This window comes from Narcine bancroftii, chromosome 7, assembly GCF_036971445.1.
Source record: "Narcine bancroftii isolate sNarBan1 chromosome 7, sNarBan1.hap1, whole genome shotgun sequence".
Lineage (NCBI taxonomy): Eukaryota > Metazoa > Chordata > Chondrichthyes > Torpediniformes > Narcinidae > Narcine > Narcine bancroftii.
In genome coordinates, this window is record NC_091475.1 from 197679112 (window position 1) to 197692985 (window position 13874).

Below are 13874 nucleotides of genomic sequence, written 5' to 3' on the forward strand. Positions count from 1 at the left end.
CCTGGACAGTATGGTTAGCATAACCCTTGGAATGACGCTATTACAGCACCAGAGACGTGGCTTTGAATCCGGCAATGTCTCTAAGGAGTTTGTACATTCTCCCCTTGACCTGCGTGAGTTTTCTCCAGGTGCTTTGATTTCATCCAACCATCCAAATAAGTATGGATTGTAGGTTAAGGGCTTCTACTGTGCTGTAAATAAAATTTAAATTCAAAAGAAACTCCTTCCTCACTACCACTTAAGCAGTCCATCCAAGTGAGGCAACACTTCGTCTGCAAATATACAGGGGTCATTTACTGCATCCCACTACAAACTTTTCTACAACAGGGAGACTGGACACAGTCATATTTATCAGTAATTACCTTAATGAGTAACTTTCCTCTATCCATCACAGCAGTCGTGGCCTCCCAGTGGCCAGCCACTTTAAGTCAGCTTCCCCATTCCCGTACCAGCATGTTTGTCTTTAGCCTACTGTACTACCAAGTTGGGGCCACACAAAAATTGGAAGAAAAGCACTTTGTATTGCCTTGACAGTCTCCAACAGACAGAATCAACATCGACTTGTCTAACTTTCAGTATCATCCTCGCACCCCACTCCCCAGCCAATTCTTCTGCCCCATTTTTCCCTCCTCTCTCTCTGGTCCCATTCCTCTTCCCTCTCTACCCACATCTTCTTCCTCCAGCTCCTCATCCATCCCCTTCCTTTCTCTGATCAGTACTTTATCTTCCTCCACCTTATCCTCCCATCACTTTCTAGCTTAGCCTTTCCCCATTTCTTCTCCCTTCAACCTGACCAATGTGTGCTGCCTTCCTCCCTCCCCCAATATTATTCAGGTATCCACTCATTTCTTGCTATTCCTAATGAAGGGTTTCCCACGTGAAACATCTTTGCCTCCATGGATGCTGTGTGACCCTCCGAGATCCTCCAGCATTTTGTGTTCTAGAATTTATTCCATGCAAAATCAAAGTAGTCTGTCAGCAAATTACAGTCAGTGCCTAGCTGTTGGCCTATTCAATTCTGGCACGAGACCAAAGGACAAAAACATTGATGACATGCAAAAGAGACTGAGATTTATTGCTCTAATATAAACATTCACTTTCTTTTAAGAAATAATTGTTTAGTCAGTAATGAGCAGGCAGACAAGACTTGATTTGCATTGGAGCAATGAAAATAAAATGTTAAGGAATCAATGCATCTAGCATGTTTGAGAGGTCAACCACTGAGCTCCTTTCACATCATAGCCTCTTTATAAAAGATGAACCAAACACCAAAAATATAATTTGCTCATTTCCCGTTCCTTCTATCAGCATTACATGTTTCTAAAGCATCTGCTTCTGATCATATGAGAGAAAGCTGGGCTGATTGAATTATTTAGCCAATATACAGCCTTAGATTAACGTTACCTTAGAAATATTTTGAAAATTGAAGCCACTCCTTTGGGGACCTTGCTAACTACTTCTTGCTCACAGGATGCCATCTTAGAGCCCTGTTTGACCCCAAAATGAATTTCCATGCCACTCTTTCTGAAGCCAATAATATTTGCTTTCAACTCTGCTATCTACTTACAAAGATATCTTCATTTCACCAACCAGCCTGGCTTATCCAATACTCTCTTTCCAGCCTCCCATCACCAAAATTAAGCAGCTCACACTCCATTCCATATCAAATACAAGATGCAATTACACACCGCTACCTTCCTCTATTTGGGACAAGAAGAGACTTTGCCAAATATTAACTGGCAAGATTTGGCAAGTCTGCATCCAGGCCAGAAAGAATTTATGATCAAACTGATTGAAGTGCAGGACAAAGAAGATAATAAAGGAGAATAATCGAGTCAATTTCATTCCAAGGAAAAGAAACTTCAGATATCTCATTTGTATCAACACTACCCAACAAGCTATACAAGATTTATACTCAAAAATAAGTCTTACAAATTTAATTGCAGTATAGAAACAAATAGCACTGCATTTATTGTTTAAAATCCAAATGTTTCCATAATACCCAAGGTGCACACTTACCGAATGCGCACAACACAGCCCCACCTTTAAATCTGTTTCTTTCCAAGTTTGAAATGGATGGTCCTGTTCCTGAAAGTACAAATCGCTTCTTTGAATTATAGACTGGTAATGAGGTCACTTTTGGATGGCATTATTTATCAATCCTTGTAGGTTTATACTAGTTTTAAAAGAATACTATGTTCTACTGAAAATTGCAATGACTACGTAACAGCAAAATAAAAAATACAAACTTTCAGATACAAATATAGATAAGCTGCTGGCTGTTTCAGAAGTTGAAGAGAGCCAGAATTTTAACAGTTGGGCAATCATGAAAGTAACTTTAGGAAATTTTATGAAAAATGCCAGGAAAGAACGTCTACACTTTGAAGAATAGGTCTGAAGCAAAATAGGCAATGCAGAGATAGACAGCAAAAATAAAGCATGTTTCAATTTTCAAATTAATGGAGCTTACTTTTGACCCAATTGTCTCAAGGAAAGAAAAAGATATTATGTAGGCTAAAACAGTCAAAGGAGCTCAATAACAGACCTATATTCCTAATTTTTAAAGAGACCCTAGTATGTTGAAATTAGTGACGAGATATGATATACAATAGCTTGCCCGAGAAACAAGATTAATCTCTTTTTCATTACCATCTGAGGTCATTCTTCATTCTCCCCTTTCACTTCTCCAAGATATCAAATAAATAGTGTACTTCCATATTTCATTATCTCATCGCTAGCTATTAAACAACCAGTACTTCTTTTCTTGTCCACACAAGACTGTTGTGTGACCAAAAGGTTCTCCACATGGTTTCATTCTGTTCTGTCTACTGTTCAGATACCTCAATAAGCTGCTCAAAAACACCAATAAAATAAACTAAATAACAATCAGAGAAAGAGAGAGGAAAGAGGTAGACCATTTTTTTTTTAAACTTGAGTGTGAATTCACTCCAAGGTGAAAGCTGGGACTGAAAGAGAAATTTGCTTGAAAATAAAAGTGCTCTGATAGGTTACAAACACTTCAAGAGAGCAGGAATAAAAGGCAAACTCTAGGTTATGAAAACATGATGTCGTTTATGTACAATGGAATGAAAAGAGACAAGTGGGGAAGAGGTGGATTCAGAAATGATTGCTGGATTAATGAAGTACAAAAACTCTTTTTGAGGCTGGTTGCCAACAGGCTAATCATGCAATATCTCCTTTGCATTTTGATATTACAAGGAAAACAAAACATCTTCATATAATAAAACTACCACTTTAACGGTCTCCTAACAACTAGGCTGTTGTTCTCAACTTGCATGTCATTGAGTATTAAAGCCACATACATATGAACTATTATTTAAAAAAAGTTAGATGGAAAATATATAACATAACATAACAATTACAGCACGGAAACAGGCCATTAGGGCCCTTCTAGTCCGCACCGAACCAAACACCCCACTCTAGTCCCACCTCCCTGCACAATGCCCATAACCCTCCATCTTCTTCTCATCCATAGACCTGTCCAACCTTTTCTTAAATAATACAATTGACTCCGCCGCCACTATTTCTCCCGGAAGATCATTCCACACGGCTACCACTCTCTGAGTAAAGAAGTTCCCCCTCATGTTACCTCTAAACCTCTGCCCCTTAATTCTTAACTCATTAAGAATGGGAGATCATGGAAAGAGATGAACAGAATCACACCAGAACACAGACATGTTACTGACCTATCAGACGGAGGATTGTTTGAGTCAATGCAAGCAATCCAGAATTCAGCAGAAGTCCAAGACTGTTGGCTCCATGTTGAAGAGTTAGCATATTAATCATGAGAATCAAGAAGCGGGCTTGGGGAATGGTACCAAGGCTTGGTCCTGAAGAATTTTCATTTGTAACCGTCTGTAGAGAGACCGACTGAATACCTGAAAATATCATGCTCTGATTAGTAATATATTCACCTTGCAATAAAACTCATCTTTTCACTTCAATTTGTCCATTAACTGAACCCCAATTGATAATATTTGTGAAATAACCATTCCAAAAAATACACGACCACCACATTGCAATTGGAAATATTCCAGAAGGCTGAAAGGATATACAATAGAAAGAAATTACAATTGTTCATTATAGTAACCATATTTATTTTGTTGTTATTGCATTTTTTTGTTGAATTGTGCTTTACGGAGGACTTTCTCTTCAAATTCTGTGCTTGTATTGAGAAACAATAGGTTCAATTGGGAAGTATAGCCAAATATCAAAAGAGAAATTGATACAATGCAATTCAAACAATGAATGCTGCAGATTACCTAAAACAGATGCATGAACCTAATGCCAATGAATGTTCGTGATGCTCTTGAGCCTGAGATCATAATTAACTCATTGTTGCTAGCAAATTATATTTCACCAGCTTATCAGGAGTAAGACACATGAAAATATTTGGCAGCATGGATACAGTTTTATTTTTCGTGTATTGGTGGGTCCTGGTGTAAATTATTTTGCTTGTTGGTAATGACTGCTGGCATGCGAAAGGGGAATTTCAAATCACAACACAGGACAATTTTGGAATTTTGCAAGACAATGATGTGGCACAGACTCAGCAATATTGCATTGGCAATGCCCATTTTTTGAATGCTGTTAAATCTCAATACAAGCAAGATTAAAAACACTGATGAAGTCATCAGATCATATTAACGATCTGTAACCCCATGACACAAAACATTCCTCATATTATGATCCAACAAGCATATCAGCCACATTCAATAAGGAGTATTAGGGATGTGCTGCAAGCTCTATCAGACGTATTTTAAGATATGCTGACCAACAATGAAGCTATTATACAGGGCAACGTACCTATGCAATAAAAATTGCACAGAGCAGACAGAGCTGAGCAATCTCACAACCATCAAATCGAACTTCTGCAGTTCTAGAACAGGCCAATTATGCATGGTGGTAAATAGTTAACCAGTTCATGGGAAGAGGCAGCTGTAAGGATATCCCCCTCATATACGATGACAAGGACCACCATTCACCCACCAAACTCACAAACATGCACAGCTAAAAGTGTCAAACAGTTGATGCATCCTCCTGTCTTAGAAACATAGAAGATAGGAGCAGGAGTAGGTCATTCGGCCCTTAGAGCCTGCTCCGCCATTCAATGAGATCATGGCTGATCTTAAAGTTCAGTACCCCGTCCCCGCCTCCTCTCTGTAACCTTTAATACCCTTATACTGAAGAAATAGATCTGATTCCCTCTTAAATATATTCAATGAACCTGCCTCTACTGCCCTCTGTGGCAATGAATTCCACAGATTCACCACCCTATGGGTAAAGAAATTCCTCCTCATCTCGATTCTAAATGGTTTGCCTATTATCCTCGAACCATGGCCCCGGGTTCTGGACTCCCCCACCATTGCCACCTCGACAATCACGGAAGTCAGTCGTTTGCAGGTTTCATTTGTTGACTGTGATCTTAAGAAAAAGCTGTGCACATCAGATACAGCAAAGAACATGGAACCTGGTCACATCGCAGCTGTAGGTCAGAAGAATTTTGCTGTGCTTCGAGCCAAGCATTAGAGTACAGCTACAGCATCTCAGGATCACAGAATCAGAACCAGACAGCCCTTTGGCCCAAACTGTCCATACCTACCACATAGGCATACTGGGCCAGTCCCATCTGCCTGCAATGCTATAAACACTTCCTACCCACCATCTTCCCAAGTGTTCTTTAAACATCATACTTACATGGCGTCCTCTGGCAGATCATTCCAGATGTGGATCACCATCGGAGTTTAAAATATTGCCCCAAAGACCCTCTAACAAGCCTATACCCTCCAGTTCTAGAGTTCTCTACCTTGGGTGGGGGGGGGGGAAAGAGATGATAAGCATTCACTTTTGAGAATGTCTTTCATCCATTGGGATCTGTCAGTAACTCAAATGGACAAACCACAATTCCTACCTGTTGTACTGTGCTCCTCCACCATTTTATTTGTGTGCCTGCCTACTTTTTGTCATACCTTGATGTATATTCATCTTTGCTAATATAAAGTGCAGTTTGACCGTCTTGAGTTTCTCCAGCTTTGTGTTTTTACTTCAACCATGGCGTCTGCAGACCTTCGTGTTTTATTTCTTCCATTCCATAGCTGCAAGAGCAGGTCAAAGGCCAGTGGCAAGTGATAAACCTCCCAACCTTGTTTTTTTTTAAATCAAGCTGGGCACATTTGTTTAGCACTGATAAAGATATCAAGAGACTGCCAGATGATCACGATTCTCCCTGCAGTCTGTAATAAGTTCACTAATGTAAGAACATGCATATTAATTCGCTCTAGAACAAGACTACCTAACTTTTGAGGCATTCCAATAAAAAAAAAAATCCATCAAATACATTTTAAATTATTACTGGATCTTTAAAACTTCAGGCAATTAAGTTACTTCATCATTTGAGTCTGCAAGTATACAAGGCTCATTAGAAGTGTAATGAAATGTTCATCTCTTCATTGTGTGCAACCCCAACAATAAAGAAACTTAACACCATCCACAACAAAGCAGTCAGCTTGATTAGTATTCTACTTGACATTCATCTCCAGCACATTTTGGCAGCAATTTATACTAGCTACAAAATACACAATAATTACACACCTACATTTTGAGTCAAGTGTTGGACTGCAAGAAATGTAACCTGCGCAAAAGAGCCTAATGAGGAGGATGGCACTGACTCCCTTATTGTACTGGTGAATTTTATAGGGTTGATCATCTCTCTTCTATTATTTAACCAAGTAAATTTCCCTTGGGTGTTCCAGTTTCTTTCCACAACCCAAAGATGTGTTGTTGATAAATTTATCAACTTCCATAAATTGGTCCTCGTGCACATGGATATTAGGAGAATTTTTTTTTGCTTGGCTTGGCTTCGCGGACGAAAATTTATGGAGGGGGTAAAAAGTCCACGTCAGCTGCAGGCTCGTTTGTGGCTGACCAGTCCGATGCGGGACAGGCAGACACGATTGCAGCGGTTGCAAGGGAAAATTGGTTGGTTGGGGTTGGGTGTTGGGTTTTTCCTCCTTTGCCTTTTGTCAGTGAGGTGGGCTCTGCGGTCTTCTTCAAAGGAGGCTGCTGCCCGCCAAACTGTGAGGCGCCAAGATGCACGGTTTGAGGCGTTATCAGCCCACTGGCGGTGGTCAATGTGGCAGGCACCAAGAGATTTCTTTAGGCAGTCCTTGTACCTTTTCTTTGGTGCACCTCTGTCACGGTGGCCAGTGGAGAGCTCGCCATATAATACGATCTTGGGAAGGCGATGGTCCTCCATTCTGGAGACGTGACCCATCCAGCGCAGCTGGATCTTCAGCAGCGTGGACTCGATGCTGTCGACCTCTGCCATCTCGAGTACCTCGACGTTAGGGGTGTGAGCGCTCCAATGGATGTTGAGGATGGAGCGGAGACAACGCTGGTGGAAGCGTTCTAGGAGCCGTAGGTGGTGCCGGTAGAGGACCCATGATTCGGAGCCGAACAGGAGTGTGGGTATGACAACGGCTCTGTATACGCTTATCTTTGTGAGGTTTTTCAGTTGGTTGTTTTTCCAGACTCTTTTGTGTAGTCTTCCAAAGGCGCTATTTGCCTTGGCGAGTCTGTTGTCTATCTCATTGTCGATCCTTGCATCTGATGAAATGGTGCAGCCGAGATAGGTAAACTGGTTGACCGTTTTGAGTTTTGTGTGCCCGATGGAGATGTGGGGGGGCTGGTAGTCATGGTGGGGAGCTGGCTGATGGAGGACCTCAGTTTTCTTCAGGCTGACTTCCAGGCCAAACATTTTGGCAGTTTCCGCAAAGCAGGACGTCAAGCGCTGAAGAGCTGGCTCTGAATGGGCAACTAAAGCGGCATCATCTGCAAAGAGTAGTTCACGGACAAGTTTCTCTTGTGTCTTGGTGTGAGCTTGCAGGCGCCTCAGATTGAAGAGACTGCCATCCGTGCGGTACCGGATGTAAACAGCGTCTTCATTGTTGGGGTCTTTCATGGCTTGGTTCAGCATCATGCTGAAGAAGATTGAAAAGAGGGTTGGTGCGAGAACACAGCCTTGCTTCACGCCATTGTTAATGGAGAAGGGTTCAGAGAGCTCATTGCTGTATCTGACCCGACCTTGTTGGTTTTCGTGCAGTTGGATAATCATGTTGAGGAACTTTGGGGGACATCCGATGCGCTCTAGTATTTGCCAAAGCCCTTTCCTGCTCACGGTGTCGAATAATGGGGCATCAATAGACAAACTTGAAAGAATGAGTTTGAGGGAAGCAAGTGGGAAAACAGGACTGTTCTGGAAATTAGCAAAGCTGTTAAGATACATGAGCCCAGCAAAGACATTCCTTGCAGCAAAGTGCAGGAAGCTCTCAGAATTTAATTGCACCATTTCCTTTCTTGGAAATGGTCACAATTTTTGAAATCTTTTGGCATAGTCTCTTCTTCCCAGGCAGGAAGAACGAACTTACGAATTTGAAACTGAAGTTACTCTCCAGTTCGAACTTCAGCAAACATAACCAGTCTCCTCCCAACCTTGTTTTTTTTTAAAAAAATAATGCTGGGAACATGCAGCACATTTGTTTAGCTGCATACATATGCTGCACTGATAAGATATCAAGAGACTGCCAGATGCTAGGTAATAAGTCCACAAATGTTAAAGCATGCATATTTTCGCTCTAGAACAAGACTACCTAAGTTTTAAGGAATTCCAATAAAAAAAATACCCATCAAATGCATTTTAAATTATTACTGGATCTTTAAAACTTCAGGCAATCAAGTTACTTCATCATTTGAGTCTGCAAGTATACGAATACCCCAAAAGTACAATTGCAAAAATGTAGGATTGTAACAGATGAGCTTCCCTATTACCAACTAGATATTCCTTAACAAAAGACATTAATATTGAATTCCTCCAAGAAATTTCAATTAAATTCTGATGTACAAAGACATAACATACAAAATGGGTTATGAATAGCTCTTGCTAGGAAAAGAAACAACTTAGAGGGGTCTGGAGGGCAATAGTCCAGGTGCAGATCAATGAGACAATGCAGAATGTTAGATCGGCACAGACTAGATGAACCTGTTTCTGCACTGAGGTGTTTTATGGTTCACGTTTTTGAATAACACATGCCTACCTAGATCATCAAGTCTTTGTTGTGCCTCCAGCAGCATTGTGCGAACGTTCTGAATAGCCCAGGCATAAAGTTTGCCAAAAGTAAGTTCAAGCAGCATACGGTTGAATGGTGGAATGCGGTCCACGTCTTTCAGGCAGTCTGAAACAGGCTCACTAACAAGAGGAGTTTTAGTTCAAAATAATGTCACAACATAAAACTCAAAACACATATTTAGTATTTAACTAAGTATTAGAAAGTTAAATACAACATAGACAAGTAATACATTTAGCTTCAAAATTTGATTGGCATCATGAAAAAGATAACATCAGGCAAATTCTAAATGCTGTGATGAAAAACCTGGATGTAGGAAGGCCCTTGATGGAGGAATCCAAATACAGGGGACCTCGCTGAGGGGCTTCTCAATACTGAATTTCATTGCTACAATTAGGGCATGTAAAAGACATTTGGACAGGTTCATGAAGGCAACATGAAGTTTCCATGCTGTAAATCACAGGAGTCTTACCAAATGAGATTACTGTAACTTCAAGATGAAATACAGCAAGTGCATTTTTCTGGTTGTGAGCTATTAAAATTACTACATGAAATAAATTCCCACACAAAATGTTATTTCTTTCCCATACAAAAGTGGGATAGCAAAGATTGGGAAATTAAGGTTTTTGATCACTTGGTGGCATAGAGAATAAAAAATAAAGTAACATTTTGCCATAAACTGATATGTTATTCCTCAATATACAAGGCAAACAAGAGAAAGCAAATGCTGAAAATGTGGAGCAAACACAAAATAACAGAGGAGCAGGAGGAGAGCAGGCTGGCAGGTAATTGGAGAGGAAAGAAAAAGAGGGGGAATAGTCGTTTCACATAACTCAGGTGTACACACAAATAACTTCTCAAATAAAATTGAAGTTAATTACCCAATATTCATTCCCTCAGGGATGAGCCTTTGCCAGCCACACAATATGCCATATTGCACTGATGGAAGCAAAAAGCTTTTAGAAACCAGTTTAAGCATTGTATCTATTCCCTCCAAACGAACCTCAGCTCTCTCCAACTGTAAATGCACACAATAGATCAATTGTTACTCGAGTTAGGAAGGCTCAAGAGTAAATGAAATTTTCCCAATATTCCAGTCAGTTGGACAGAAATTCCACCTTACCTGTTTTAAAAGACATTTTCTCATTTTCTCCACATCTATTGGTTCTTCTTTCAAAGCAAAGTCAACAATGTTAGCCATCAATGCAGATTGCGGGAAAGAACCCTGAACACTGTGTTTCAGCCATTTGTATCTGTGAACACTCGATACAGATGAAAGAAGAGGTTGCCATTTGTCCTGGATAGCATCAATTAAAATTGTCATATTATTTTCAAATAAAATGCAAAGCTCCAAAAATACATTGTTTGTCATGCAATGAAGTTTGGGTATTACCAATAAAAGCAAGCATGAAAAAGAGCACAATGAAGAGATAGTACAAGGTAAAAGCATCAAGAAATGTGCCAAGTTTAATTCTTATGCACCAAGGAATTAACATAATGTAAACTGAGAAAACAAATAAATGTTATCATTGAGATTTGCTTCATTGTTCACAGTTCAAGCAATTTCCGCCCAACATCACAAAAATGAAAAGCTTGGTTTGCTACTTTTAATGTTCGAGGATTAAATAGTCCGATTAAATGTAAGCGAGTCTTGGCGTAGATTAAGAAAATAAAAATTGATATTGCCTTTTTACAAGAAACACATTTGAATGGGAAGGAAAGCGTGAAATTAAAAAGGGACTGGGTTGGGCATGTATATTCTTCTTCATTTAATTCTAGAGCTAAAGGTGTAGCAAAATTTAAAATGTATGTTTGGTAGAGATATGATTTTACCTAAACTGACTAAATTTGAGACTTTTCATATGAAGGTACCAGAGAAGGGGTATATTTCATTTATGTATCAAATATTACAGGATGGTATGGATGAAAAGGGTTGGGATAAATCTAAAATTAAATGGGAAGCGGATATTGGTTTTACTTTTTCCGAAGAGGATTGGTTAGATATCTGTTATGATAGTGTAACTAGATTGATAAATGCACGTTATGCAATGATTAATTACAATTTTTTTTACATCAATTATATTTGACACCTGAAAAATTAAAAAAAATATGGTTTTAATGAATCAGATTTGTGTTTTAGATGTGGTGATACGGTTGGAACTTTTTTTTCATGCTGTTTGGTCATGTATACATATACAATCTTTTTGGAAGAAAATTCAATCGTTTTTAGAATATCTGTAGAAGATTTAAATAGTTTTAGATCTAACAGTATTTTTATTGGGTAGTTTGCAACCTTTCAAAGGTTTGGGATTAGATCAAGTTCCAGCTTGCTTTTGTATATTTAGCTTTATCCATAGCGAAAAAATGTATTGCTAGTACATGGAAAGATACAAATATGATTGATATTAATAGATGGCATAATGAGATGAAATATTGTTTAATAACGGGAAAAAATTACGTATGTTTTGCATGATAATTATAATTTTTTTAATTAATAAGTGGCTGATATACTCGGAATATTTACATTTCAATTTATATTGATTAGATTTTAATATGTATATTTAATTTATTTTTAATATTCTTTCTTTTTTCTTTTTTTATGGCTCTCCTTAGGAGAGTTGGCTGAAGGGGGGGGGTTCTTTTCTCTTTTCTTTCTATGTATATACAAAAATAGTTCATGTTCATGTTTAATTGTTGTATCGTCATATATTATTTGTTTTTTGAATGAATAAATAAAGTTTTAAAAAACAAAATTGAAAAGCTTTATGCTGAAAAAAAATGATTGCTATGAAAAATTAATCTTTGTTGCTCTCTCACCTTAGATTTGACAGGAATAGCTTTTTTATCTACACTTCCAGGATTAAGGGACACAACACAGGAATCTTCCACATCACTCTCATTGTTTTCAATCTTCGATTCTTCCACATCAGCAGATTCAGACTTTTTTGGAACTATAAAAGCAACACAGTCTTATAAATTATTTCTGAGGAAAAAGTTACATATATAGTTTTTGTGACTCTACACCAGAAGTAAACAAAAAATTGAGACACAAGGCAGTAGGTTTTTTGATGTTTCCATGAAGTGTATTAGTCAGAGAGGTTTTCATTTTGTATATTAGGCAAAATACATTTTGCTCTCTTCACAATAAAACTCTGATAATCTGTCTATTCATAAATCCTAATGATACACCATCTGGTTCATCAAGTAACATTTATCGAACTCCCTGGAACCCCAGCGCCCAGGATCCCTGGAGCAGGATGAGCCCTCAGCACCTGTGCTCCCATGAACAGAGCAGGGCCCTAGTTCCTGTACTTTTCCTCCCCCTTTCCCCCTCACCCATTACCAAGCCTTTCAACTTGCATGGTTTACTGGAAAATGTATTATCGTACTGAGTAATCAATAATTGCAAACTATTAAAAAGTGAATGATAGTATTGAGATATTAATGGAGGGGGGGGAAAAAAAAATCAGAAACTGTTAATCTGGCCACACCAAACATGCCAGATAATCAATATTTTACTAATCAATATTTTACTAATCAATATTTTACTAATCAATATTTTACTAATCAATATTTTACTAATCAATATTTTACTAATCAATATTTTACTATAGCAAGTTAGAGATTAAATCTCAGTTGAATTTACAGGTAACACAAATGTTAAGAACAGATTTGCCTTGAGGCTTATAAAAACAATTGTGATAAAGTTATTTGCTTTCATTTCTTGTTGAATTCTTAATAGGAAAAATCTTTTCCTCAAATGCTGCATTATATTTAAAAGGTGTGGCTTATATTTTCCATTCAGAATACAAAAATATGCAGGCTTCAGCCAAATAATATGGAGGGGGTGCTCTCATCAACCAAGAAGAAAACATTCTAATCTTGCATACCTCTCGTTCTCCTCCTTTCACGGATGATTTTCTGGGTAATTTTACGCCATCGAGGGGATGAACTGAGCAGTTTTAGCTTTGACATTATAGAAAGGTCATTACTGACAGCAGGCCGCAGTTCATTGAACAAAAACCTTAGGCGTTCGATGACTGGTGCACACACCTCTTTATATGACCGTCCTTGCTCTTGGTGAGTCTAAGGTTTGAATGCAAGAAAAATTGAAAAGAATGCAAAATCTTAAATACAGCATCTTGAGTGTGAAGATTAATTGTGCAGAAGTTGCATCAAAATTACAATTATATCACTTACTTTTATTAAGGAGCATTTGGCCTGATATACGACTCGACAAACATCTCCCACAGATTTAGGCAAGGATTTCAGCTTCCCCTGATCCACTCCGAGAGCACTCTGATTGATAACAGACAAAGCTGCGTGGCCTGAATCAAGTTTACAAAAATTTTCATTACATTAAAGTCAAACAAAAAATACTAAACTTTCCAAAGCCATGCACATCAATGTGGCCACAGTCAGCAACTTAGGGATAAGGGAAGGAAGAACACATAACCATCCAGTTGTGGTCATCATGTCACCTGTCATAGTCCAGCCCTTTTTTCTTTTAAAAACATCATTCAATGGTCAATCTCCAATGGCAAACCATTTCCTACTACACCCTGTAATTCAATTTCCACTTTGTCTCTGCAAATACAACTCATCTCACCCCAACTTCATCTGACTTTGATGGAGCAAGAAAATTATGTGTCTGAATCTTAGCTGCACCCTCTGTTCCTCTTCCACTTTTCATTCATCCAGAAACATGCACCTAATCACTATTCAGCCTTT

The 13874-nt window shown here is 38.6% G+C and overlaps 1 protein-coding gene across 7 annotated transcripts in view; it reads right to left on the minus strand.

The window, feature by feature from the left end:
* herc2 (HECT and RLD domain containing E3 ubiquitin protein ligase 2) overlaps positions 1–13874 on the minus strand; it is a 217185-nt gene that overhangs the window by 110249 nt on the left and 93062 nt on the right. For 4 of the 7 annotated variants that reach the window (XR_011342331.1, XM_069891907.1, XM_069891908.1 and 1 more), the window contains exons 28-35: positions 13344–13471; positions 13034–13229; positions 11961–12094; positions 10267–10440; positions 10025–10161; positions 9114–9265; positions 3708–3899; positions 2020–2088 (exon numbers count right to left, since the gene is read on the minus strand). Coding sequence is in view for 6 of the 7 variants with exons in the window: in XM_069891907.1 (XP_069748008.1) it covers positions 2020–2088; positions 3708–3899; positions 9114–9265; positions 10025–10161; positions 10267–10440; positions 11961–12094; positions 13034–13229; positions 13344–13471 (1182 nt within the window). In the remaining variant the exon portion in view is untranslated. The remainder of the gene's footprint in view (positions 1–2019; positions 2089–3707; positions 3900–9113; positions 9266–10024; positions 10162–10266; positions 10441–11960; positions 12095–13033; positions 13230–13343; positions 13472–13874) is intronic. The other 3 variants (XM_069891912.1, XM_069891911.1, XM_069891909.1) reach the window with 2 other exon arrangements.